The 27705-nt window shown below is 34.4% G+C and overlaps 1 protein-coding gene across 1 annotated transcript; it reads right to left on the bottom strand.

Moving 5' to 3' along the window:
- Window positions 1-485: 485 nt before the first annotated feature.
- On the bottom strand, window positions 486-26893 carry LOC138325223 (uncharacterized). The gene is made up of 31 exons (XM_069270720.1): window positions 26776-26893; window positions 23906-23993; window positions 22973-23167; window positions 22166-22296; window positions 20125-20233; window positions 19392-19549; window positions 18595-18717; window positions 18028-18139; window positions 17303-17481; window positions 16629-16733; window positions 16204-16284; window positions 14809-14947; window positions 14222-14386; window positions 13325-13552; window positions 11588-11703; window positions 11337-11376; window positions 10961-11058; window positions 10759-10870; window positions 10296-10462; window positions 9690-9800; window positions 8721-8801; window positions 7869-7992; window positions 7507-7680; window positions 6657-6881; window positions 6026-6138; window positions 5464-5530; window positions 4908-5147; window positions 4125-4367; window positions 3369-3596; window positions 2987-3076; window positions 486-2269 (listed from the first exon to the last, which is right to left on the bottom strand). The coding sequence occupies exons 1-31, from the start codon at window positions 26779-26781 to the stop codon at window positions 2136-2138; spliced, it is 4182 nt and encodes a 1393-aa protein (XP_069126821.1). The 5' UTR covers window positions 26782-26893; the 3' UTR covers window positions 486-2135.
- Window positions 26894-27705: the final 812 nt, after the last annotated feature.

The raw sequence follows: 27705 nt of genomic DNA, 5'->3' as shown, positions 1-27705 counted from the left end.
ATTTCCAAGAAAAGTATCTACACGCGAATATAGCAGCAAGTTCAATTTTCGACATGTCAATAATTATATAATAGATGCACAATGTGAAAATGGCCACACCGCGAACAGTTTGAAAGCTGACTAAACGAAAATGTGGACACACGAAAATATCAAAATTTGCGGCATAGAAATGTATGACAGTGAACGACCATTTAAACTTATATACAATGGGGATTTAGATCTGAATACTGAGGCCTAAAGGCCTGCGTTCAGTATCAACTAAGTAAGACTAAGTAAGTAAGTAAACAATCGAGCAGTTTTCTCTTGTTATGTAAGTTTGTTACGATTATCTTGTCGAGAAATAAAGTTGACGGGAATTTTATCACTATGTGATGAAATAAGAGTAAAAAGAAGATAGAGAGTTGGCAAACCTATTAAAATAATTTACAGAAGAAAAATTCTAATTCTTGAAGAAAAGTACGATGTAAAAACTACACAAAATGGTATTAAAATGTTTTAAATGTTTAATTTATGAAATAAACATATTTGTTAAAATGGTGATATTGCAGCAATGAGAACACACTGCACACTTACGCCATAGACTATAATATTTCACTAAATACAAAGTACCCAATCTGCTTACCGAAATCAAACTTTGGTTTTCGGTGACAAGTTGGATTTACAGCAGAGGATCGCTTGAGTACAGAATACCTGAGGGTAACTAGGTCATCGTGAACATCAGATCGCATTAAACCACAACCCCCTGAAATTAAGTCACCTCATGATGTCAAAATTTATGTTGTTGACTCTATAATTGAGATAGCGGGACCTAAAAAGACACATTTGCACGACTTTCAGTCGCACGAGCTGTCTCGGAGTTTTCTGGAATTAAAACCATTCGTAGTTTTTTACCAGCCATCTTCGAACTAACTAATTAACATTTTAATAGACTTGAAACGTTTTGATTTTCCACTTATTATGATAAATACCAAATATTGATATTTTTGTTCTTTTTTTTTTCAAGCTATCTACATGTACCTCATATTTGTTCAGCACTCTTTCATGCAGCCTTCTTCGAACATTAAATTACCTTGCATACTTGCACCAATTAACCTGTATTTAAAAGACTGCGAAATATTTCATTTAATCTTCTTTACTTCTAAAGGTCAACAAAATTGATTTTTTTATTCAAAATATTGTTTTTAATTCAGTCCCTCTCAAAGATTGATCCCAGATACGTATTTTAAACACTATCGTGTTGTTTTATGACCATATACCTAACATATATATTGTCAATTATGATACTTTAATAAACAATATTGTTGTTGTTATTGTATGTTAAAAGACTTGGTATACTATTCGAATTCAATCGCTTTGATAAATACCAACTGTTTCAATACAAACTATTTCACTGTTCGCATGGAGATTTAGTTTTTTATCACAAAGACGTTACCTTTCGTTCAACATCATCTCTTTCTTACACTCAAACATTAACATACGCACATTTTACACTCAGAGTCTATAAGCGTTTTAATACATGATCGGCATGGTACGCTTTATTTGATATGATTTTGATTCATATTTGGATAATATATGCATAAAATATTATTCCAAAAGTATCATGGTATTACTATATAATAATGTTAACATCACAGTCGTATAAATATGATCTAACGTTCTAGCATGGAAAAATGGACGTGATAGCAAAGGTGATTCGCATTGAAATTTACAAATGTTCAGGTAACACTCTTTAAAATAGAAATTATTTTTTAAGAAAACAGTTACGATTTACATCTCATACAATGCAACTCATTTCTTTCCAACATTGCATTGCATATATTATATACCTATCAAATTTTGAAAATAAACTCTAATATATGGGTTTGTAATTCCCTCTTCTTTACGAAACTCGCAAACCAAAACCATTTTCGCATCATACAAACAATGTAAACATTCACATCAAACACCATAATATCAAGCATCACATAATGTGAGCAACTTATTCCTTATGTTAGATATCGAATTATATGAATTCTATTTCCCCAACATCACAGTGCCATCAATTTATTTCTGGACAACACTAGGTTGGATTAACAACTGCGGTTGGTCATCACGTGATAAAGCGACTTCCGGTTGATAATAACTTCCCCCGAACATTAGTCATTGACAATCTGCTGCATGTCCATCTGTTCCATAGCTAGTTCCTGTTTCCGCCGGAAGAAGTAAGCAATAACAGCCCCTATGACGATTCCCGGCAGGAAGAGTCCAATACCAACACCAGCCATAGCGCCTATAACACAAAACCTTAAAATTACTAACAAACAAAAACTTTGGGCGATACAGATTCGCCTCATTATAAGGTACTAACTGCTACATTATATATTTTCAGAAACTATTTTTCTGCTTTTACAAAGAAATGACGTAAAATGAACACATATTCTTAATGAGAAAATATATCTATTTCGGACGTTATCAAAATTAATCTAAGGAAAATACATTGTTATCAATATAAAGGGAACTTCATTCAGCTATTTTATAACATGAATATAGATAAATTGATTGGTAGTTTTTTCGACCGATCCTACCAGTTTTACATCAAAATTGTGATATTTAACTATGTATGGTTCAGGTCCAATAAATAAAAACACAAAATACATATTTCCTACTACCGAACTCCCTGATATTCGTTAAAATGACCTTATAAAAATTGCGCTGTCGGTTTCTACACTGCATTTGTTTTGGTGTAAATATGGAAGAAATAACATTATTAGGTGCCGTGACCAGGATTGCGCTGCAGACATACTTCAAGCTACTATCCAAGCTGTGGGTTAGGTTTATTTCATAACGAATGACATTAGATTTTTTTATCAACGAATGGAATCAGATTCTCTGTATCGGATGTTAGTTACTGTCAAAGAACACATGTATTAAGTGTATGATTATAGGCATGCCTGCAATATAGTGAGTATATAGTCGGTATTTATGATTGACTGATGTTCATCATTACCTGCACTATAGCCGGTGTTTGAGTTGGTACTGCTAGAACCCGTTGACGCTGCTGTATTAGTTTGAGGCCCATTGAAAGGGTTTCGTTTTTCTGCAATGGAAAATTCAAACCGAACTTGATTTTTGACACTAGAAATATCTGAATAAGTATTTTAGCAATGAATATACAGGTATTGAGACATCCATTGTGTAACACCCAAGTGACGGGTTTCTTTGATCTCGAACGAACGTTATAGAAAAACAAAGTTGTCTGAATGTAAAGAAGTTAATTCATAATAGATTAATAAAAATGATTCAGTAGTAGATCGGTTTCCATGATTATAACTATGCATGGGTTTTTATGGCTGTCATGGTTGTAAAGTTTAATCGCACCCCGTACATACTTATGTAAAGGTCGCATACGTCTTGTGTGACACCATTATTAACAGGAGTGTTGCTTGTCAGACGACACAATGACGTCGTGTTACAGAAGGCGAATGTCTGACAGTTGGACGCTTCGGTCGTCATACACAACTTAGCACAGTCATCTACCGTTACATCGGTGTAATCTAATGTTACACCAAACTTCATTGTGGACCGAGACTTCTTCTGAAAGTCGTCTATGTAGTTTCCTGGAAAATATTCAGAAATCGTTTAAATCGACAAGAAGCACAAAAGGGTCAGCTTATATTCTGAAATTTTATTAAACGTGATATACATCAATTTTGTGTTTCAAAAATGCAAATAATCGTAATTTGTGACTTATTTGTGAAGCTTATAAAATGACTGGAGAGAGTGATTCAAATGCCAAATACGGCAACGACGTATTCGAGCCTTTGATTATTGCAGCAATCTAAAATTTATCCTGGAGATTAGCCTGTTTTTCATGACGCGTATCTTTACAATACCTATTGTTGCAGAATACAAAATGAAATATGCTACTGAATAAAATACAATGACCATCACATGACCATTAAAAAGTCAATATTTCCAAACAATGAAAATATATTAGAGTTTACATGACGTATGGAATCTGAGCATTATATGTAAGATATACACTTCTCTAATTTCAAATTTTGAAAATTAAAAAAAAAATACAAAAAGAGAGAGTGTAAGCGAGGGGGATGTCAGAAAATAATAAGATTTCGACGTGAACTTACTGGTATAAAACGAACAAGTAGGACTCGCGACGAGAGCATTGGCTGGGAAATCGAGTTGATGTTTCTTCATCAGTCGGCAGGTCTTGGTGTTGGAACAATACTGGAACGACTTACAGGGAAATCCCGTGTACTGGGAGCATTGTTTGGCGCACAGGTTGTCTGAGTTGACGCTGTCAATCTCTTTATCAGCTGCGACAGATACCACCATGCCCGGGCTAGGCGTATATTTGTCCAGGTAGGTACCTTAAAAAGATTACAAATTCGTTTAACAACCCATGATACACATTTTGTAAACGTATTGTATAAATGACTCCAAACAAGTAGAAAACACAAAACAAAAACAAAAAACAAAACAAACAAACAAAAAAACCCACAATGAACAAGAATTTATTAATATTTGTTAGCCTGTTCCGTTGTCGCCTTTATGATATGTGGCAGAGGTGTAATTTGCATTCAGTAACTTTCTTTATGAACTAAAATAACAAACAGTTACAGTACAGCCTGGTAATTTTTCGGAATATGGACTAGAAACGGGGAAAATAAATTTTAGTATTTTTGAAGTTTCGCGATTTGGCTATAAGGGTATGTGCAATACATCCATGTCTCAATTTTTCGCGAATCAAATTTTCGCAACCATAACAATTTCTTTCCCGCCAAACCGCAAAAATATAAACTCCACGAAATAACCGGCTATACGGTACTTCATTAAAAATGATATACACAGTTGTCTAAATCTCCAGATGAGATGCGAACATAGGAATACGACAAGGATGAAGCACTTACGTGAGTACAAGTCACAGAAGTCGTGTTGCGTGAGGTTAGACGGCTGGGCGTCAGGGTGATACTGGTACAGTAGACAGTCTCCTTTCTTAAAGCAGAAATCGAAGGACAGGCAGTCGAAGGTCATCTCTGTCAGACAGGCCTCTGCGCACTCGTCAACAGATATCCCAGCCACGTCGTATCCGACATGATTCAGGGCTAAGATATTATTCTTCGCCACGTTAAAATGCTGCAGAACCTGACCTGTGAAGTCAATGTGATGATGTCATTAATGTATTGCAAACTCGTCATAGAAACATAATATTTGTAATATCCACACAATGTTTCAGGTAGATAGTAATAAAAAGGATGGAATAGACAACATTGACCATTCAGAAGACACAGAATGCATACAGCAGACGAATTTACAAAAGATGAAAGCTTTAAACAGAACGAAAAGCATACTATATTTAAAGCAAATAGCCGATCCAATCAGTCGACGAAATGCTTATGGATTGCTCTACAATAATTCCCAATTTCAAAAGATTTGATAGACAATGTAGATGAAATATTCACTTACTTGATGTAGGATCTCTATTTGGCCTCACAATGTTATCTCTAATTTTGTCGGCGATGAAAACTGTTGTCTGAAATAATATTACTACAATATATGCAGACAGTAACCTCTCCGAAAACATGAATTGTATATAATATTATAATATATTGTCAACAATTTAAGTCCTGTTGGAGATTCTTTTAGGGACTGTTCATGCAACACTTTATATTGATTGGTATTTTATCCCACCAAAATAACAATATTCCGAGTACTGAAACGAGTACAGAAGTTTTCCAGAGATGTGAGTTAACAATCTTTGAAAGTTTAGTACAATGGTAGTTTTGGATTATGTTATGGCCATTGCTAACCCAAAATAAATATTTCCCAGTATAGTGACTATTTTATGACTATATAACAGTTTGATTTTTCACATTTACAGGTAAGACTCAGGGATTACGTACGACGCAGACATTCGTTTCTGCTGAATCATTTCGGACTATTCGATCAAAGAAAAAAAAATAACATTATTGACGTAACGTATTTCCACGTTGAAGGAAGTAAATAGAGCCAGTGCTGATGTACTTACATTTCCACCATACAATATCGGTATCTGGAACAAACCCTTATAAACAGCGTCATTCAGCTTGATCATAATGGCGTCTATTCCAGGCTGTGCGCTGTCAGTGCTATTCACCGTACCTGTATGAAATAATTTATACCTTTATATAATTCATCATTGCTCATAACAGACATTTTCTTCGCCTTAAATTAAGTTGGTATTTTAAGAAGAAAAGCCTACGTCGCTTATGACTGACTGGTACAACGGCACAATGATTTTATCAAAGAAAAGGAAGGAATTTTACGAGAAACTGTATAGAAGACCATAAATACATAACATCATGTTGTCTGGATATTACAGAAAGAACCCAGAATGTATCACTATATAATGTATGTAAAATCACATGTTCATCGGCCCCAGTCATTAGTATTTTTAATTACAACGTTATAAAAACATACCAGTACCATGTTAGGGATATAAACCGAAAACTGTCCATTCTGCGCCAATATTTCAAATGATATGCACTTTGAGGCTTATATCCTACTTAAAGCACCTCTTTTGTTGCAAAAAGCAATCAGATTTGATTTCAGGCAAAGCCTATTTTAACATAGTGAAAAACATAATATAAAGCAACGTTGACGTTGTATTTTAAACTCACGTGAGTAATGGTCACACGCGGTACTGGACGTAAGGATAGGGCCATCGTCCACGTGCTCCCGGCTGAGAAGGCAGGTAGAGGTGGAGCTGCAGTAGTCAAAACCCTCACAAGCGAAATTACTCTCAGCTCGACACATGGTAGCGCAGTCACTCGCAGACGTGACTTGGCTGAATTTTGCATCGCTCTTATGAGTGCTTAACTTTGATGAGGTTTTAGTGAAATCCACTGAAAACAACATGAATATTGACGGTTCAGATAAGCCATGATCCAAATTCAAAATCGTTCTTAAAACGTCAAAATATTCATTAGTGCCGTGAAGTTTGAGAACCAAGTAAATTAAATTAAATGCCGTAGTGAATCAGTAACTTCTGTAAATAAAGTTTTGATGAAATTAAGACTTTCATTTGATGCTGTGGCAGAATACATTTTGAGTCAACGATCATCACAAGAACATTTATTTTACATCATAACCTAAATGAACAAGGTTTAACAAATGTATTTATTACATATGCATTTTACAGATATGTATTTCCAAATACTAAGTAAAATAAATCAAGGTCAGTCATCCATACGAAACAAGTCATGTGACTGCAAACCACTTCATTTTTGCGTACATGCTGTTTCGCGTCATTGTTATTTTCAATACATTGGCGAAAAAGGTTGGCACCAAGGGCTCTTACGGACAATCGTGCAATCAAAGATACAGTATACGTGTTTACTATCATCAGCGAAACATTTGAATTTGCGCGCGAAAATTTGTATATCGCTAAAACAGAGCGATTTACAATATAACAGAAACCGCGAAAACAAGGTATCTAGAGACAAGATACATATTGTCTATCACTTTTACCAATAAACGGGGCCACGTCAACAACTGTTCCTATAAGGTATACGTGGGTCTGATCGTAAATCAGCTCTGTCTTTTGGAATCTAATGGGTGAAGACATGGATGCCTTAGCTAGTGTTGTCTGTGCCGTCTTTAAGAAAACCTTGACATTTGAATCAAGGACGGGATGATATGCCCCTGGAATGAAAAAAAATAGGCTAATGAGCTAATCACGTGCATACAATTGACATGCATCGTTTGTCAAACATAAATGATTATATCAACTTGCAAAATAGTCTATAGCATAATAGAATAGCGTAATAGATCAACAGGGTGTGGCGTTTCACTTTAGGGTGCAATATCGTTTTTTATGTATTAAATCTTACCAGGAAAGCGGATTGTGAAGTCTCGTTTCTGTGTTCCTCCAAAGCAAGGTGTGATATCAAAATTGGTCAGGTCAGGATCTTGTAGGTTAAAGTCGAAAAAGTTGTAGGTAATGAACAGACCAAACTGTAATGTAAACAATTGGTTTTACACCAAGCTTGTTTTCAGTAAAATTGGTAATTCACAATATAAAAAGGTTTTGGTTTCAAGATACGACAGTAACTTAATATGACTGAAGGCAAGGCCTTAAAGGACGCCGCCAGATGTTTCAGTAAACATTACTTATGCAATGTTAAAAAGAGCCGAATTTTCGGTTTATTTTTATTCATATATTCACACTATATCTTTTTCCCAAAACCCACATTTGAGAAGGAAACCCACATACGAGAAGAAAGAAACTTATATTTCCGTAACAGATATGCCGTTTTTGTTCAGGTGATTATATTGGACGGCACTGAGCTTCTTCCGGATGAAGATTACGTTTGTCGAATCTTAAAAGCGCTTGAATCGCTTGATTATAAAATGAGCTGACTTCAAGCATCGCATTCACGCTGATAGGATTCTTTACAGTGGGTAAAAAGATGTCGGCCGCAAACTGAAGCTGTCAGTGTGTAGGATTGAATTTTGAAGATTGTGTTTTTTCTTTATTCTCATGTATGCGTTACATTAGAAGTGCTTCGCACTTCGTGCCCTTATTATGTAAGTACGATAACTGTCGTCTAGTCCCAACTTCCAATGATTGTGACATAACAAAATAATATGAAAATATGACAAAACAAGTAGTGATCAATCGAAGATAAATCTACTTTGCTCACCTTGTTTGGTATCTCGAAATAGATATAATGTACACTTACTTCCTCTGAGGAGACTTCCAATTGCACTGGCTGGGATTGGACTGGGATATTACTTCCGGTTGGCGTCACTTTCCAATCGTCCTGTCATATAGATAGATGTTTCTAACATAACCTTATTTGGGCTTAAGCATAACATATGGCATTGACAAAGATGAACCTTAACCAATTAACTTTCTAAGTGTTTAGTACTTTAGACAACGTGATAAGTAATTTTATACAGGAATTCAGTGAACTGCATAGTTGCTAATATTCGCGGGGTTTCATTTCACTAAAATTGGAATTTCCACGTATATGTTAAATTTAATACATTTAGCTCACGAAATATTTTCAGGGGTATGTTTTCCATATCACATCCTACCATTATCAATAATGCTTTCAAAGCAAGGCGATTCGCGAAAATGATCCAACGTAAATAAGTTCTTAACACTAATTCGTGAAAATGTTTCAACCGCAAAATTTAGCAACTATACAGTGTTCCATTCTTATTATTTGTCATTCGCATATCCGAGAGATGGGATACAGATATAATACAAATATTATTGAATGGTATCATAAAATACAGATGAGAAATAATGGAATCTTACTTGGATCAGTCAAATGGACAGGGATATCTCAACCCGAGTGAAAGATTTTGGCTGGTCAACCCGAGGCTTGCCAAATGTTGACGGCCAAAATCTTTCACGAGGGTTGAGTTCTCTCTCTTAACTTGACAGATTATTTTGCTCACATATCTTTAAGAAAAAAAATCAGTTATTTAGAATTTTTTTATAGCGTTGTCATCACAGAGACGTCGTAATGCATAAAATAAATAAATCGACGACGTCATTGCCATAAGCGCGTTTTTTCCCTAATGCGGTAAAAAGTCATCTTTTCCCTAGCAACCGTGGATACCCATGTACAGTATAGGACAAATATATAACTCATGAACAACTTTCAAAGCAGAGTTTGCTGATGTGATAGAATACGCACATATGCGAAGTAGAACTGTAGACGACTGGTGAATTTGGTGGTTACTCCCTGTAGTTTAAACTGGTCCGTAATGGTCTCAAACACTATACATAGGATACCCCGAATGGTTTTCTGTGAACGAGAAGATTATGTTTTGTGCTTGATAATTTTACAAATTCGTTGGCAATTCGTGGAATTGTGTATGATATATATGCTTAGAAATCGTATGCGTGGTGACTATTTTCAAATGAACTAACATGTGCCATAGATAATATAACTTTATAAATAACTTTATAGTTTTTTGCAAATATACACTGTATTTATTGCATCGTAATATCATGGTTAATGCAATAAATTAGAATCTGTAATACGAGAACGCAAACATTATTTCAGTTTTCTTTAATTTTCTTGGTATTTGGTATGGTGAATGACGGTATACGCACTACTGACTTATTTTATAAATTTTCATGTACATGATGCTCAATCTTTTCATTGTAGAAAACTTCTTTCAAAATAAGCATTACCAAAGTCAAAATTAGCTGAATTTCTGGGTTAAAACTTCTTTTGTTCAACATAAATCTGTTTCCCTAAAAGGGAAAGGTGTTATCTGGATATCTAAATCATTACCTGCCCAGCGTATTTATATATGTTGTCTGCATAAATGAAATCTAACGGGTTCTTCATGTGAACGATGTAACCGGCATTGGCATGGCTTGGATCCGAATCGAAGGTGTCGTTTCCTATTGGAGTGATACTACAGTTACCAAACGTTCTGTCGATAATATAAGCCAAACCTGATTTCAAATAGAAATACATAAATATTTGTTAAAATAAGCCATGCAAAATGAAATAATGTGGAAAAGTGGGAGCTAATTGATTAACTACATTTTTTTTTGTAATTTTGTGTTTGCTATAAATGATTTTAGTTGCCTCTTACAGCGCTTTTACAGATAAAACCGATTTCGCTCAAACAACGTGGCTACATTCTAGTCAGAAGAATACAAGAGAAGAAAGCTGCTTTCAACTTAAATATGGAATGAACATCCTTTTATAAATTCGATGTTGTGAAATATAAGCTGAAAACTCTTACCTGTATTGAAATCGTTGATATACGTCATTGGGTTTCCGGTGTTGAATTTGCTGCTAGGTGGCAAGGTAGCCAAGTCATATCTTACTAATTTATATTTGTAGTCATACCAAATCTGTATAAAAGAAACATATAATCAAATACAAGAACTATGTCATATAATGAGATATGTGTGTTAATCAAAGAAAAAAGATTTGTTACTTACGTTTGCATCGTATGTAGACTTGAGTTTCGGAATAATAATTTCCAGTAAATATGAAAATTGGCTATCTACAGCAGGGAATGGATCCGGCGATAGCCAACCTAAAGGGATGTAATGTTACGTTGTGTAAGCATGGTGTAACAAAGGGATGTAATGTAACGTTGTGTAAGCATGGTGTAACAATATTTCAATGCAATGATGTAACGATTTTACAATAATGAGTGTAACGATACAATGGAAACAAATCAGATAATATTGTAATCAATCGAATAATTAGGAAATGTAGCAGTAGAACAATATATTGAAACGGTAATCTAAAGGTCCCCATTTTTTCTAATAATGATGTAAATCTCTAATTTGTAATTGAAATGTCACTTACCAAATTTGATCTCAATGTCTATTGCATTGTAATATGTTGTCTGAAAAATAAAGTGATAATCATATTACCAAAAGAGCAAAATTCATCAGCTAGCAAAAAATAGTTTGCATTTAAAGCAAATCTTTCCAACTGAATCCCCCTAGATATTACAAAGAGAAATTGCTTAGTTTCCCAAAACATATTAAAAAATAAAATCTAAAGCAAATTCTTTTAGCAAACAATGGAAAACAAACATCACGTGGTGTTCTAACCGTCATGTCCGCCTCGTATGCTGGGATTTGTAAGAGGTTGTTATACACCGCCTGGCGGAGATTGTTATACGCTCTATATACGTCTAACTCTTCCACAACTGGCCCAGTGACCGTCCCTGTTGATGACAAAGCAAGGTATATTAACCTAATGTAAGAAAAAGTTCGAAAATCAACAAAACGTGCCTAGTACATAGTGGTCTAGTTGTTTTTTACTTCGAAGGTAATGATTCACGGTAGCTATGTAAGCCCAAACCATGTCATGAATTCAAGTTGAAGAACATGTCATGTAAACAAAGGTATTCTCTTCTTTGTGAGCGAGCGAACTTGGATTCAAATCGTTTTCTTTGAAAAGTATGGCGTGACGCTCGCAAACACTTACATAACGTTAATACCTACTTGGAAATACAGAATTGGTGATACCCTCACACCCGTCATTACTCTTTCAGGAAAAAAGGATGCAGAATCATATTGTGTAATATTGTTTCTACCACATTACGTGCTGTTATTCAACTTTCTGGGTATTAAATAAACGATGCAGTTTGTTTAAACACACGTGGTATAAACTCTGTACGCATTCTGATTGGATGATACGGTTAACTTTGACCGAACTACTTTTACATAATGTCACGTCATCACTTGTCAATGACGTCTTGCTATGTTGTGATCGCCGCTAGACGTCCAAAAACTGGTGTTGGGAAATGTATGCGTCGTGGTCGTTGTGTCAAATACGTGACATTTTCATGCATGGTGTAAAATTGACCTAAAGAACTAATGATACATCTTGACGGGCAAGAATTTAACTGTTGAGTTTCGTAGATTTGATGAGTCGGATACGAACTTGAACTTGATGGTGATGGCTTGATGACTATCTGACGGGAAATAAACGGTGATTTGAACTCAATAGGACATTAAATGAGTATTATTTAACCCTAAAGATGTTCCCAATTAAAAGAATTTGATATCGATTGATTCTGTATCAAACGACGACTTTTAAATACTAATTGGTGTCTTTTTACTTATGAAAATATTACTACACCTTATTTGCATATTTCGGTAAACACACGTTACCGTATCAACGAATATGATTGTGGTAGAAACAGATCACACTAACCGTGGTTGTTGAATATTTAATTCATTCCACACTCGGAAGTCATTTTTTAAAAGTTGCAAAAGTTGTAGCTTTTAAAAAATAACTCACTCGTGTGGAACAAATTCAATATTCAAAAACCACTTATTGTTTAACCTCTATATATATACACTTCGTAAAATGTAGTAAAATGTTACCGTGTTGGGGAAGGATGCATGTCGCTAGCGTGAAATAGGAAATCACTTCTGGGAATCATTTTATGTTTTATAAAAGATTATGTTTTAAGAAATTCTTCTAGATTTTAACTTGCGATACAGCACTAGCACTTTAGATAGAAGGTAGTGTTTTAACTCGTGCATTTTTTTTCTTTCAAAAATACTAGATTATCTTGTAGCTACAATTCATTTATTTTATTGTAAGGGAATAAAGAGAGACCAATAACTATGATCAAGTTACCAATGTCCAGTACATTGTATTATGGTTACAATGGTCAATATCCTCAACCACTTAGTAATACGGATTTGAAGACGGATCATATCAAATGTTATTTCTTTCTTAATTGAAAACATTTATTGGTGGAAAACAAAAAACTGCTATTATCATGTCATTGTTTGCTATTACTCTGTTGGTGGTTTTTATGATAAACGTACTAGAATAGTGGTCGCACGTGCTCTCGTGAATGACGGAGCCGTCGCCGATGTGACGCTTGCTGAGACGGCAATTTTTGTCTTCGTCGCCACTACACCACTCGTAACTGTTGCAGACAAAGTCAACGCTATCGATACAGTACCGGGCACAGTCATTCACATTAGCCACATAACCGTAAGTCTGGTCGCCTTTCTGTTCTATGGACTTTTTAGCTACTAGCGTAAACTGAGCTAAAAAACGAAAAATGATTTTTAATAAGGATATATTACAGTAAATTAATCAACACATTCAGATAATTACAGATAAACAAATGATTCTACAAATATACAAAGGATTCTATAAATAAACAAATAATTGCACAAATAAAGGATTCTACAAATAAACAAAGGATTCTACAAATAAAGAAAGGATTCTTCAAATAAAGAAATGATTATATAAATAAACTGAACAGAGGATTCTACAAGTAAACAAGGGATTCTATAAATGACAATATGTTTATCATCTACTAAAATCGAAATATTCGACACAGCTTGCCTTTCAGAACAAATTGTCACATAGTATAGTGATCCGCACACACGATGAAACACACAGCAAAACTAGAACAGGAACTATTCCCATACCACTTCAAAAACAAAAAACCGAAAAAATATGCCTATAAACGATTTAATGAGTAAATGTTTAATCAAATGTGACGCAAAAGATATAACGTTCACCACAGTTGTTTTTATATGGAAAGTATGTTCGATTAGTTCCACCTTCTAGTAAGTTTGATGTCACAAAAATCACATCAAAATTTAACCTCACATTCACCGAAAGGTGGGACTTAACGACGGTAAATAGTTCGTTCTTTATTTATGCCGTTTTAGTACCTTGAAAACGACATATTGCACATAACTTACAAGATGGCGGCGACCTGTCTAGAAGCGTGGCTTTGATATATACATTAGAGTTATCGTACTGGAGCTGGACATTCTGGATTCTGATGTTTGACACGTTAGCATTGATAGCAAACAGGTTCTGGGCTTGTTGTTTGATCTGTAGGTCTGTATATGGATGGTAGTCGCCTGTTCAAAAAGCAAAAAGAATTTTTCAGTATCCGTACACGTATAAGTCGCACTGGTAAATAAATCGCAACTGAAAGTTTTACCCATATACTTTATGTGTATTATCGATTTCTATTGAAGTACGGTAGTGATTACCGATTAGATTAGAATAACTGAAACTGGCTGTATACTTGTACTGTAAATAAAGAACAAATAACACTCTCAGTGAATATAAATATATATTGAGTAAAAATGGATTTGGTTATGTTTCCGTTCATAGTTACTCAGCCCATTGCGTAAAACTACTTCTGTGTAAACAAACATGGCGGCCAATTGAATTCACGCTTACTATCATATTTCGCCGGTTGAAAGCTTAAACACGAAAGTAACCAAAACACATTTTTTTTCAAAAATCCCCAACAAGGCAGCTGAGAAATTCTTACCTGGGAATCTGACCTCGAATTGTAGACTTGCCTGATTAGAGTAACAGGCTGTTACATCAAATACTGACATGTCTGGATGTCCTTCATCAAAGTCTAAGAAGTTGTAGGTGAGGGTGAAGTCGAGCAGATTATCTCCTAACTACAATAAAATATGTGTGAATATTTTACAGTTTTAAAACTATAAGGTGTTTTACTATTTTATACAATTTTATTTTCGCGCATACTTTACTTAGCATTTTCGTCAATTCATATGTATATTCGAGAATCCATTAATTCGCGATAAAGGACTGTTATGTATATTGACATTTTGTAATTATGTTTGTATTCGCGAAACATTGAATTTTGCGTATGAGCTCTTCCGCGTATTTAAGCGAGCCTTTGTATCTCGCGAAATATAAAGTAAAATACAAAAATTCATCTTTGTCAAAGATATTCCGCGGGATCTATTTTGGCAAAATATGAAATAACGAGTACAAATATTAAAGGTATGGTAGGCCTATTTAAAGTGTTAATCACTTTTTTATCACGAGTTGATTTTATTGATACATTATGTATCCAAATTGAGGTTCAAGCACGATTTATAGCAAAAGGATCGAAACTCGCAGTTTGTCTATTGTTCTTCAGATCCTCATCCCGTTACAGTTCGGCCATGTATATGCTTAATGAATTCCATTTGAATTCTTTTTGACAGGTCAATTATCATTTGAAATTTTAAATTCGGACATAATCCCGACTTGACTGTAATTTGAGTGACGACGACAATGTAGATGACGGTGACTCTTTTCGAACACTTGGTCTAATTCTCATGTACTAAATCTCCATCTTTAGTCGGAATCAATTAAATTTTAATTATGCAATATGGTTTATTTTTATTGAACCTCGTGCGCTTACATCCGGGCCATCGAGAGTGATCTATATAAGTTGTGTAACTTGTTTCTCAATCGATGTAAAATAAATATAGTTTATATTTTAATGTACTGGGTGTCGCATAAATTATGTTACACATTCAAGGTTTAATAATTCGTAATACAAAATGTAAATCAACATGATTTTATTTGCAATAAGCCTTAAAAATCAGCTTAACAAAATAATACATGTAATCTTAGAAGCAATGTTGTTAAAAGACACATTTTTTGCGTTATCCTTGACACTTAAGCACATTAAGAACACTGGTATCGACGACTTATTCTAAATTTTAATGTCTAATTAACGAATTGTACCACGGCTTCAGGCCTCAGGCCTGTAGTTATGAATAGTTTGTAATACAAAGTTTATATTATTATTTTTTTTTAATTATTTTTATTACTTTTTTTTCTTTTAATAGATATAGAATATGCGAATTGTATTTATATTTCAGAGCTTTTACGGATCGAACGGAGAAATAAAAATTCTTACCGAAAAGATGTTAATGAGTAACATGAAAGGGACATCGATAGGATTGGTGCTACCGTCGTCGGGGTGTTCCGTATAAATGTCCTGTAACAGCGGGTAACAGATTAAACACAAACAGACATTAATATATAATTGACTTAAAGTTGATCTGAAAATTACGTAAATTAATTACCACGATATCATATTCATTTGACCCTAAATGGTCCTGAAATTGACATGAAATCCTTTATATGAAATTAATTTCATTTCGTGTCAATTTCATGTGAATTTCATGATTCGCTGTTAATCTCGGGTCTTTTTGTTAATGTTACAATTATATGAAAATCGCTGTATGGATGGAAATTTGGAGATACCCTAGAAATGGGTTCCACAAAGTACAAAACTATTGAGTTTTAATTCTTAATAGAACAATGGCTAACATTACTTACCGATAAAAAGTAATATTCAAAAGTGGCGTTAGTTTTCAACCCAGCAAGTAAGAAGTCGGTACGAAAGGTGGAGAATACATCACATAAAACTCCTCGGGCCTTCCTCTGTGTAAAATAAAATCATCGATACATAGATGATGTTTATGAAAAATAAAATAACAATGCTTCCATCTATACTACACATATTTTACTCATTGCTACTTCGGAAAAAAATCACTATATGTACAAAAATGCATGCTTCCAAACTATTTCGACTTTCGAAGTCAAGATTCTGAAAGTAGTACTTTAATAGGTCAGTTAAGAAGATCAAATAAACACATGTCTCCCATTAAAGTTGTTAAATTCCTTATGTAAATTGAAAACAATATTATGACCCTAATTGTTATGAAAACAAATTATATCATTTGTTTGTTTGTTTACATATGCATGTCACTAAAATAACCACCACATCGCATTCGCCATTTGATAGCAATGTTACATCCGTGAATGAAATCATATACGCATATATATTATACATACAATTTGAAAGTAAACTTATGGAAAATTAGGCCGACAGATTAACAGCGTTAAGTCTAAAGCATCTATCTTAATTTCTGTCTATGCCAATCACCAATGAACTTTTAAAAAGTTGTTTGTATGGCAAAGTCTAAGATTGATCCTGCTTCGATACTCACCGTTCCAACATATCTGTACGAGTTATCCAGGTAGAAAAATTGCATCGGATTTTTCATGTGTACTATATAACTTGTATTGGATGAAAATGTTCCCTGGGATTCGAACACATCAAATGATGTATTGCTGATGGGAAGAATAGTACAGTTTCCTGTTACCTGGTCCCTGATATACCGGATACCTGTATAGAACGTAACAGTTTATAATCAATACAAATGTTTCTCTGGTGAATCATAATCTACATCAGAGTAATTTGATAAAATATCTGCATTTGTGTGCCATAAACTGTGCAGCAACACCTGCAGTCACGTGACATGTGATCGACATTGTATAACAAAGTTTTTGGTCATGTGACATGTAATCTGGTAAACCAGAGAGAGTGAGTGACGTCAAAGCAACACCAGTCAAACACAGTGTACTGTTATACATCCTTTGGTGTACATCAAATGATCAAATTACCTGTGTCTTCGGTTCGGGTATCTTCAGTTTTAAATTTACTATGAGATAGTCCAGGGGTGGATATAATGTCAGTGATTGTAATCCCTGGAGTTTCGTGTTTTTTCAACAAAATATTATTTTACACTCACAAACAAATGACGTCATTAGCAATACCTACTCACAAGGGCAGATAACTCTTTATTATGCAAAGACGGAATTATACTCCCCTAGATCCATCTTAAAATGTTGAAGATCAGAAGCCTATGATAATTTGACAGTATTAACGTACCTGTATTGAAGTCGTGTACCTCTGAGAGTGGGTTGACAGTGTAGACAGGCGGTATAGGACTGACGTTCTTATAGTCGTAACGTACTAACTTATACTCGTCATCGTACCACACCTGTAGAAGGAAGCATCATAATACACATCTGCTCGTTTGAACGTATGATATAGGCATAAACCATGAGTAAGTGGTTTACAAAAACCATAACGTTTTCTCCTCTATATCTGTGGTCATGTATTGTCCTGAAATTCTTATTGGATGATTTTCTGATTACTAAATTAAAATTTCTGACTCAAAGATATTTACAAAAAGCGTCTTTTAACGCTACTTGGTACGGTAGATTGATTTTTCTAAATTAATTTTGGCTTAAATAAATCTTAGCCTATAGATTTTGGTTGTCTGTTAACGTTATAATGATGTTCATTTATACTGCAATGTTTATAGTAGTTCATTGCATAAAATCCTAGAATTTTGATTTATTTTTTTCACTTTCTTTTTCAAGCCTTTTTCATGAATGATTTTTACGTCAGTGATATGAAAAAACAAGTGGTAGATACGCAAATATTGCTTACGTCAGTAGTGACGATACTCTCCTCTTCTGACGTAATGATCTCAGTACGGTAGTGGTATTTGTCAGGCAAAGTTGGGACAGGCTTCGTGCTCACCCGTCCGTAACATATAACTCCACTTGGGGTCTGGGAAAGTAGAATAACGAATGAAAAAATGACTGGTATCGTATTGTTATCTGCATGATGTGTCAATGTCTTAAATAACTTTAAAAAATCGATTTTCTGGTGATAAAATTTCGAAAAAAGATCACGTGATAAGACAGAATAAAATCATGTGGACAGTTACATTGTAACATGTTAAACTGGAGAAGAACATTTGGCCATGCACCATGTTTTCAGATAACGATGGTATAGACATTCTGAAGACTCCTTATTGTGTCTGAAGACATATAATTGTGGACTAAAGAATTATGACTTAGAAATGACGTGTTGAATGGTTATCACGTTAGACGGATATAGCAACACAATTTGAAAAAAAGCGAAAACTTGTTCAAGGAGAAACCAATATGATATTGAACAGAACACAGGATTACAACGGCAAGCATTTTGAACATTTTGTAGACTTTATTACATTTTTTATAGATACTTCTACTTACAATAAAGATGTTTGTTATATTTTCTTGCTTTACCACCAAACACGTTTAAACTTGTTGTTAAAAGAAATTTCATTTTGTTTGATTAAAAAATACTTTTCTAGGGATCTAAGAAACGATATTTTTTTATATTGCAACATGTCATATGTTATACTATAAGACCATGAAATGAATTAGAATACATAAAACTACAGATAAAATTCGTACCTCAAATACAGATACATCCTGGACCTTTGGCCTGAAGTCGATGTAGTCGTATGTGTGAGAAAATTTGGTGCTCTGACCAGAAACCTGCGTCTGTAAGCCCGTCACCACAGCTCTTACAGGAATCTGGGGGAAGGCCACGGGGTCTGCCCACCATTCCGCTGACGGTGAAATATCGAGTAAACAATTTTTAAAACGCATTGATTGTAAAGTCATTCAGTAAAACCAATGTTCAATTAGCATTTTTTTCTCCTATACATACAGATAGCTCAACTCGAGTACATTCCATCGGTCGTTGGTCAGTTCCGTTATACAAATGATCGGTATATTAGTGTTCGTTATAAAGTATATACATATATAATAATGATTGCACTGAAATGGTCGCTATAGGCAATTGGTCGCTACTGTGGAATTTTGCTACTTTGTTCTTAAAAAAATACCTTTTAACCACTACAAAAAAACGTTATATTTTGTTAATAACGGGGCTCAGTTTCATGAACAATTAAAATTCTCCATTGGAAAGCCATACGGATTTAAGGATGACTAAAAAACTTAAGATTTTATTTAACTTTCCAAAGGGGAATTTTAAGTTAAGGAATTACTTGTAGTTAAGTCATTACCATGAAATGGGCCCAGATCATAGGATAGAACATAAGCAAAGGGGTCCTCGTGGTTGAAAGTTTTACCCCTCAATACTTAAATTATTTAACTGATATACAAGCCATGCATTGATTACCTGCGAAATAATAATCCAGCGTGAATGTTGACATGAGTTTCGGCCACTGTAAACATGTTTGCCAATGGTCTGTGGTGATACCGCGTACATTGGCTGTACCCTTATACACCTGTTGATTGATTGATTGATTGATTGATATAATATTACATGATTGTCATGATGACATGTGTGACTCCGGATAAACCTTTCACAAAATGTATTATTTATCGATATATTATTACATCATCGTCCGTAATGATGAAAAGGAGAACAAAGTAAAAGATAGAAATTAAATTATAGTATTCAAAATAATGTTTATATTACAATTAATCTTACGAAATGGTAGATAAATTCAAATCAATAACTTAAATATACTCCGAATACAAATTAACACGATATCAAATTTCATGATATCAACCGCATTCGTTTCAAGATACTTAGATAAGGTAGAATCATCCGCTTTGTACAAAAGGTTTTCCTTGGTAGAAAACTAATGCAACTAATCACGAAGGGGTAAACAATGAACGGTCATTTATACAGAAATATTGCCCCAATTATTGACATCTAACGTTCCGCCAGTTATTTCCAGATTTTGCGATTATACGGGACCTTATCATCGTCGCGAAAATTGTACTGCGAAATATTAATATTGAGAGAGAATTGTACTGCGAAATATTAATATTGAGAGAGAATTGTACTGCGAAATATCAATATTGAGAGAGAATTGTACTGCGAAATATCAATATTGAGAGAAAGAAAATTGTACTGTGAATTTATTAATATTGAGATATCGACGAAATATGCATAAAATATAGCTAAATAGCGGAACTGCTAAAATAATATTGTTTAAAGCATAATTCAAATTTTAGATACAATCAAAAAGTCAATTGCAGTAAATAGCAATATCAGGATTCTTTATGTCTATAACACAGGAGATATCGCCACCGTGTCCGATGAGGGTGCACGGCGAATGCTTTTCCAATTGTGTTCACAATTTAAATTAAATAAGAAAATCATGTTTTATTAAAAAATATTTTTGCGTTCTAGATAAAAGAATAATAATTTTTCACATCAATTACTACGGGTTTCATTTTAATTTCTCGCGAAATCAGTGAAACACTTTCACCGCGAATACTTAACTGTTTGTTAGATTTACCGGCTGGGCAGTATCCTACTTACCTGTCCGTTAGATTTACCGGCTGGGCAGTATCCTACTTACCTGTCCGTTAGATTAACCGGACGTACAGTATCCTACTTACCTGTCCGTTAGATCTACCGGCTGTACAGTATCCTACTTACCTGTCCGTTAGATCTACCAGCTGTACAGTATCCTACTTACCTGTCCGTTAGATTTACCGGCTGTACAGTATCCTACTTACCTGTCCGTTAGATTTACCGGCTGTATAGTATCCTACTTACCTGTCCGTTAGATTTACCGGCTGTACAGTATCCTACTTACCTGTCCGTTAGATTTACCGGCTGTACAGTATCCTACTTACCTGTCCGTTAGATTTACCGGCTGTACAGTATCCTACTTACCTGTCCGTTAGATTTACCGGCTGTACAGTATCCTACTTACCTGTCCGTTAGATTTACCGGCTGTACAGTATCCTACTTACTTGTCCGTTAGATTTACCGGCTGTACAGTATCCTACTTACTTGTCCGTTAGATTTACCGGCTGTACAGTATCCTACTTACCTGTCCGTTAGATCTACCGGCTGTACAGTATTCTACTTACATGTCCGTTAGATTTACCGGCTGTACAGTATCCTACTTACCTGTCCGTTAGATTAACAGCTGTACAGTATCCTACTTACCTGTCCGTTAGATTTACCGGCTGTACAGTATCCTACTTACCTGTCCGTTAGATTTACCGGCTGTATAGTATCCTAGTTACCTGTCCGTTAGATTTACCGGACGTACAGTATCCTACTTACCTGTCCGTTAGATTTACCGGCTGGGCAGTATATATCCTACTTACCTGTCCGTTATATTTACCGGCTGTACAGTATCCTACTTACCTGTCCGTTACATTTACCGGCTGTACAGTATCCTACTTACCTGTCCGTTAGATTTCAGGAAGTGAAGTGCTGCATTACTTGTGACGATGTGTGGTATACCATTGATCATATCATCCCCGAACAGCATGGTGTTGGGGTCTGACGAGAGATTCCCTATATGACATTGGTTATCTGAAACACGAAGGGTATAGAATTGAACATTGGTACAAAATGAACGGTGAATGCTATTACACATGTCAAATATTCAAATCCCAGTAGAAGAAAAAAGGAAACAAAATCTACGAGACAGTAAAACTTTTGAGTCACTCTGAAATGAATGAAAACAGCCGTAGTAGAAGGTTTTTTTCTGTGTCAATTTGTTCACGAAGACTGAAATTTTAAATATTGTATTCAAGCAACATATAATCATCCATTTAAATCGATATTTAAAAATCAACCTACAAAAATATTAGGCCGAAACATAACTCTAATCTGATTCCAAAATTCGTCCAAGTTGAACGGATCTCATGTCTGCGAGCTATTCTCGTTTTTTAATTTAATTGATAGTGAAGCCATATATAGAGTAAAATCGGCCTTAGCGACCACCTCTGTATAAAGAGCACCTGCATAAAAATACCACTTTTTTAGGTCCCAAATGACAAATTTCAATAAAATTCTATGAAGACCCTTTTTCTGTTTTGCTGGGGTGGTCTTAACAGACAGGTTTGACAGCAGTTGAAATTCGTAGATTGACATTTCGTTTCCTAGAAGACACGAACACCTGTGATACACTGTTATTTAAGAATAAGCATGTTGTCATTTCTGATGCATATTAAGGTGTTATACAATGGTAATATCTCGAACCTACCTTTGACATAGAATAGCTGATTGTTAGCGTAGTCATACAGCAGTATTGACTCGTCGCCATCTCGAATTAGATGGACGCTGGCTTTCTTACTTAGGACACTGAAATACTCTACAGCGGTGACAGAATAGTTCTTTTCCTGGATGTTTGCCTCCACCCTGGTCTGAAACTCGTTAGGAAATGTTGGCAGTTGTGGATCTTCAAGTTAAACATATAAACATTTTATAGAGATTACAAGCAAAGAAAGCTCATTTAAAGATAAAAATGAAACAAGGGGTACACTTGAGTTAGGAATTCAAAATTAATTACAAAAAGAAAATGTATAAAAAATTACAAATCTATCTGATTATTACCACAAAGACAACTTGAGTATACAGTTAATTTCGTCAAAAACACGTTTTAATCTGCATTATCGCGAAATTATCGAATAGTGACAATCTGTATATCTAACTGAAGGTGCTAAATGTATCTTATTTCAGTTATTGTCGGTTGGCTTTTGCTTCTTTATTCAACTGTGTTCTATAATAATCTATAGTGTGAAATGTAAACAGAAATTCAAACTTAATTAATTAGAATTGATTTTTAGACTCGTTTAACATTATAAACACTCAATTACATTGATACCACTTCATTAAAAAAAAAAAAAAAAAAAAAAAAGACCAAGAAAACAGTTTTAAAAAGTTTTAAAAACTGTTTTATTGTTGTGTTTTTTTAATATTTGGAAACCATCACACGGACATGTTATTTTTTTTACTTAATAAAGGCGTCGTACGTTCTGGCAAATGTTTGTAAGACCGGCTGCATGGATTCGCAGTTAAACGAAGAGATTGCCTTGTACAAACGATGAATTATTGTTCACAAGAGCGTCTCACTTTGACAAACAAAATATAAGTATCTTTAATTGTTCATATAGCTGCTGAAGATTAAACAACCTACCATTTGGACCCGGAGTGACATTTGGAGACGGGATGCATTGTGTAACTGCGTAGGGGACGATGGAACAGATACAAACCAGTACCAGCACCTGTAGTAGAGAACGAATAAGTTTAATGGATACCAAGTCAATTAAATAGATTTAATAGAACATAAAGGACTTCGATGGAACGTAGTATGTAGTTCAATAAAATACAAATCAGTACAGCACCTGTAATAGAGAACGAATAAGTCTAATGGATACCAAGTCAATTTAATAGAACAAAGAACGTCATAGACAGAACGGCGGTGTAGTTCAAAATACAAATTGGTGACAATAAACACATTTAAAACAAGTTGTTACCATAGATAAAACAATCAAAGACCAAAAATAATTCAATAGAATATAAATTTAGATACAATAACAGATTTAAAACACAAACCTTTAAAAAAAAACACCAAATTTTAAATCAATGATATCACTAAAAAATGAACCAAAATAAATTGTCTAAAATACAAAGCCAAAATACAAGACTGCGTACTGCGTAATGTATAAGTGTCAATGAATAGTGTCCCGATCAAGCAATAGTAAGATCTGCTTTTTTTTCTTAGGTTATTCAACATGAATCATATCTGTCTTAAAATATTTTGCGAATAGTAGCATAAATATGCACATGTGGTTAAAAGGGTTAACAAATATACTTAATTTAGGATGATCGGGGCGATAATTTCTAAGAGAATTGACAAACGAATCAAAATTAAGCTTGAACTAAGCCTGCCATACCTATTTTGTTTTCAGATTTATCGAAATCAATACGAAAACTTCGGAAACACAATTGTTTTCTCTCTTTCTCGACAGATTAACGACTATCTATTGGTCTATTGAGTTATTTCCAATTTCGCCGTGTAAGTTATGAATAATTTGATGAAACCGTCCTGATGGCAGTACAAATTTATATTGTATTTCATGACCAGGCAACTATTAAGGCCCGTGTGCATCTTGTTGATTATTTAATAATGGAATAATGGAAGTCAACCACCACTGTAGAACAAATCCTCGAAATCTTACATTGACACAAATAGAAAAGACATTTAAGAGTACAACTAATAATGGTACTCTCTCGTGCTGTAACACATTTGACCCAATCGACCACGACAGGTCAAGTCAATATAATTTCAGTGTTGTTAGCACTTCTCTTGCTCGTCAAGCTCATTTCTACTTTAAAATATGAAGTATGCGAATATTCTATCTTATTATAAATACATGTATTAAAGTTAATGTATATTGGAGGAAATATTTGTATTGCTTCAAAATGCATTATTATTTTTTGTCATCTCATGTGAAATCAGCGGTATTAATTAACATCATTAATGAGGGTTTAGGGTTTATTTTGTTTTACCTCCAGGGAGTATCGGGGAGTACATGGAAAACCACTGATATATGGACAGTACACTGCTACTGTCGCAATCTAAGCCAAGAGGTGAAGGACTATTTGTGATATGACGGAGCACATCAACCACTCAGCTATCGTGGAACCTAGGTTTTCATTAAAGTTTGTCATCTATTGTTTTTTTGTATTAAAAGTACCAGAGCATGTAATACTGAATGTAAATAATGCACATTCCTTGCCATATTAAAAAACGTCCTAAGATAGACTACCGGGCAAAAGAAAATATAGCTATGTTAATGAAATCTTATTATACCCTGTAAACGGCGTCCAGTGCGTTCTGGTTATAGTAGCATACGTTGAACAATCTTATAGATATATACTGTGTATATGAGGTTTTCAGTAGATAAAAGTACTTAACATTCTGTACTCAATGATAATTTATCTACTTATCAACAAATAGATAACTAAGAACAATTGCCATTGTGTAGGAAGTTTGCAATGTCAATTTTTGCATATACGTGTGTAGGAAGTTTGCATTGTCCATTTTTGCATATACGTTAGTACTTTTATTACCTTGTGATGATGTAAGTCTTTTTGACGAATAATGTTGACATAGAATTATGGTTTCTCAATGGTGTGGCAGATATTTGGAGTGGAGAAAATAGAAAACCGGAGTTTCAGGGGAAAACACTATCGACCTAGATATGTTTGGTTATTGACAAATTGAAAAATACCTGCTTTAATATTCGATATTTAGCATATATAATTAAGTTGTAATTTACTAATGTAAGTTTGAATAATGAAATTACATAACAAGTCAATAGAGGTGTATAAAATACACAGTCTGAGCGCCATCTCTACAAATTATTAGGTTCTCAGGAATTTACTTTTTTTTGTATTATGGAGCTAACACAAATTCATATTGTAATCTTAAAGTACATTCTGACTTTTGTGTTAAATCTCCACAAAATCGAAAAAAAAGTATTCGTATTAATTATTATATTTCCTTCTAATCAAATAAAAATCAATATTTCTTCAGGGACCTTTTTTCCGTTGAGAAACGTTATGTTACATTATATTAGCTAATCATGCGCAACGTTAGAAATAGTAAAGTCATTTTTCAGGTTATGGAATGATAACATGATGTTAAGCCAATGATGCTTTTTGTGAAAAAGATTGAATAATTCCGTTTAATTTGTTCAATGCGTAGTTCGTAAGTATTTGTGACCTCATATTTAAGTGTGGCATCTAAAAACCATTTTATATTACAAATCATAATACTTTATCAGAAATTAATAATTAGTTATGAAACTCTATTAATATCTTATCATGTGACTTTATATATATGCACGTATGCAAATTCACGATTTGTTATACTTCTTGATTTAAAGCAGTTTTTTTCTATATTAATAACTTAAATAATTATATTTGTAATTATGCAGATACTTTATAATATAGTTAATTAACATATATGAAACATAAATAAGATAAATAAGCACAAACCTTCATGATTTTGTGTTATTATATTCCCGTAGCCACCATGTCCTGATCTACCCGGACTTGTACCCCTGTTACGGCTGATAACGCCACTATCTCGCCCGTACCGGTCTATGTATTATCTGTATCATCATCTCAGTGGTATCTTTTGTTATGTACATAAATGTATATAGAACATTTGATAATCTTATGGTTATAACATAGTAATTTTCCTTCCCCGCCACGTTTCCTACAAGATATTAGTAATATGTGTGAACCAAACTATGCTTATAACCAAGTAATATGTGTATAACGAATTATGCTCATAACGAAATGATTTCCTTGGTGTCCTCTATATAACCATACAAAGGTAAATAATAAAACATCGCTAGAACAGTGGGAAAGGGGCGGGCGCCATACAACTATTGCTTCCTTCAAGCTTTCCGATGGTCAGTGATCCCTAAAGGACTCGTCAGTGATGTTAGGGACACCATACATTTTATCTGTTTAGTATTTGCAGATGTTTCATTTTTTAGTTTTTAATTAGTAATAAAGATAAAATGGAATCCTAAAGGACGGTTCATTTCATAATGTTCATTCTAGGTGAGATTTGGTTGAAAATTTTAATTTTGCAAGCCTTTGTGAGCATTATCTTCCCTTCCAATGAATTTTAGCGTCAAAATATTAATGTTATCTGACAGAGAAAGCTATTTCATCACACAGTCCTCGCCGCTGTTTCTTGACGCCAAGTTATCGTTGTATTTTGGCTTTGAACAAAATTTCCGGGTCAAACATGTAATGAATATCAGGGGCGTAGGAAGCGGGGGGGGGGGGGGGGGGGGGGGCGGGAGGGGCCCCCCCCCCCCCCCCCCCCCCGTTCCCCATGACGAGGGGGCACTCATGTCTTTTTGCCCCCCCATTTTCGCCGACTGAAATGTTCTAAAAATGCATATTTGA

The sequence above is a fragment of the Argopecten irradians genome, chromosome 6 (genome assembly GCF_041381155.1).
Source record: "Argopecten irradians isolate NY chromosome 6, Ai_NY, whole genome shotgun sequence".
Lineage (NCBI taxonomy): Eukaryota > Metazoa > Mollusca > Bivalvia > Pectinida > Pectinidae > Argopecten > Argopecten irradians.
This window is presented reverse-complemented; position numbering and strand designations above follow the sequence as displayed.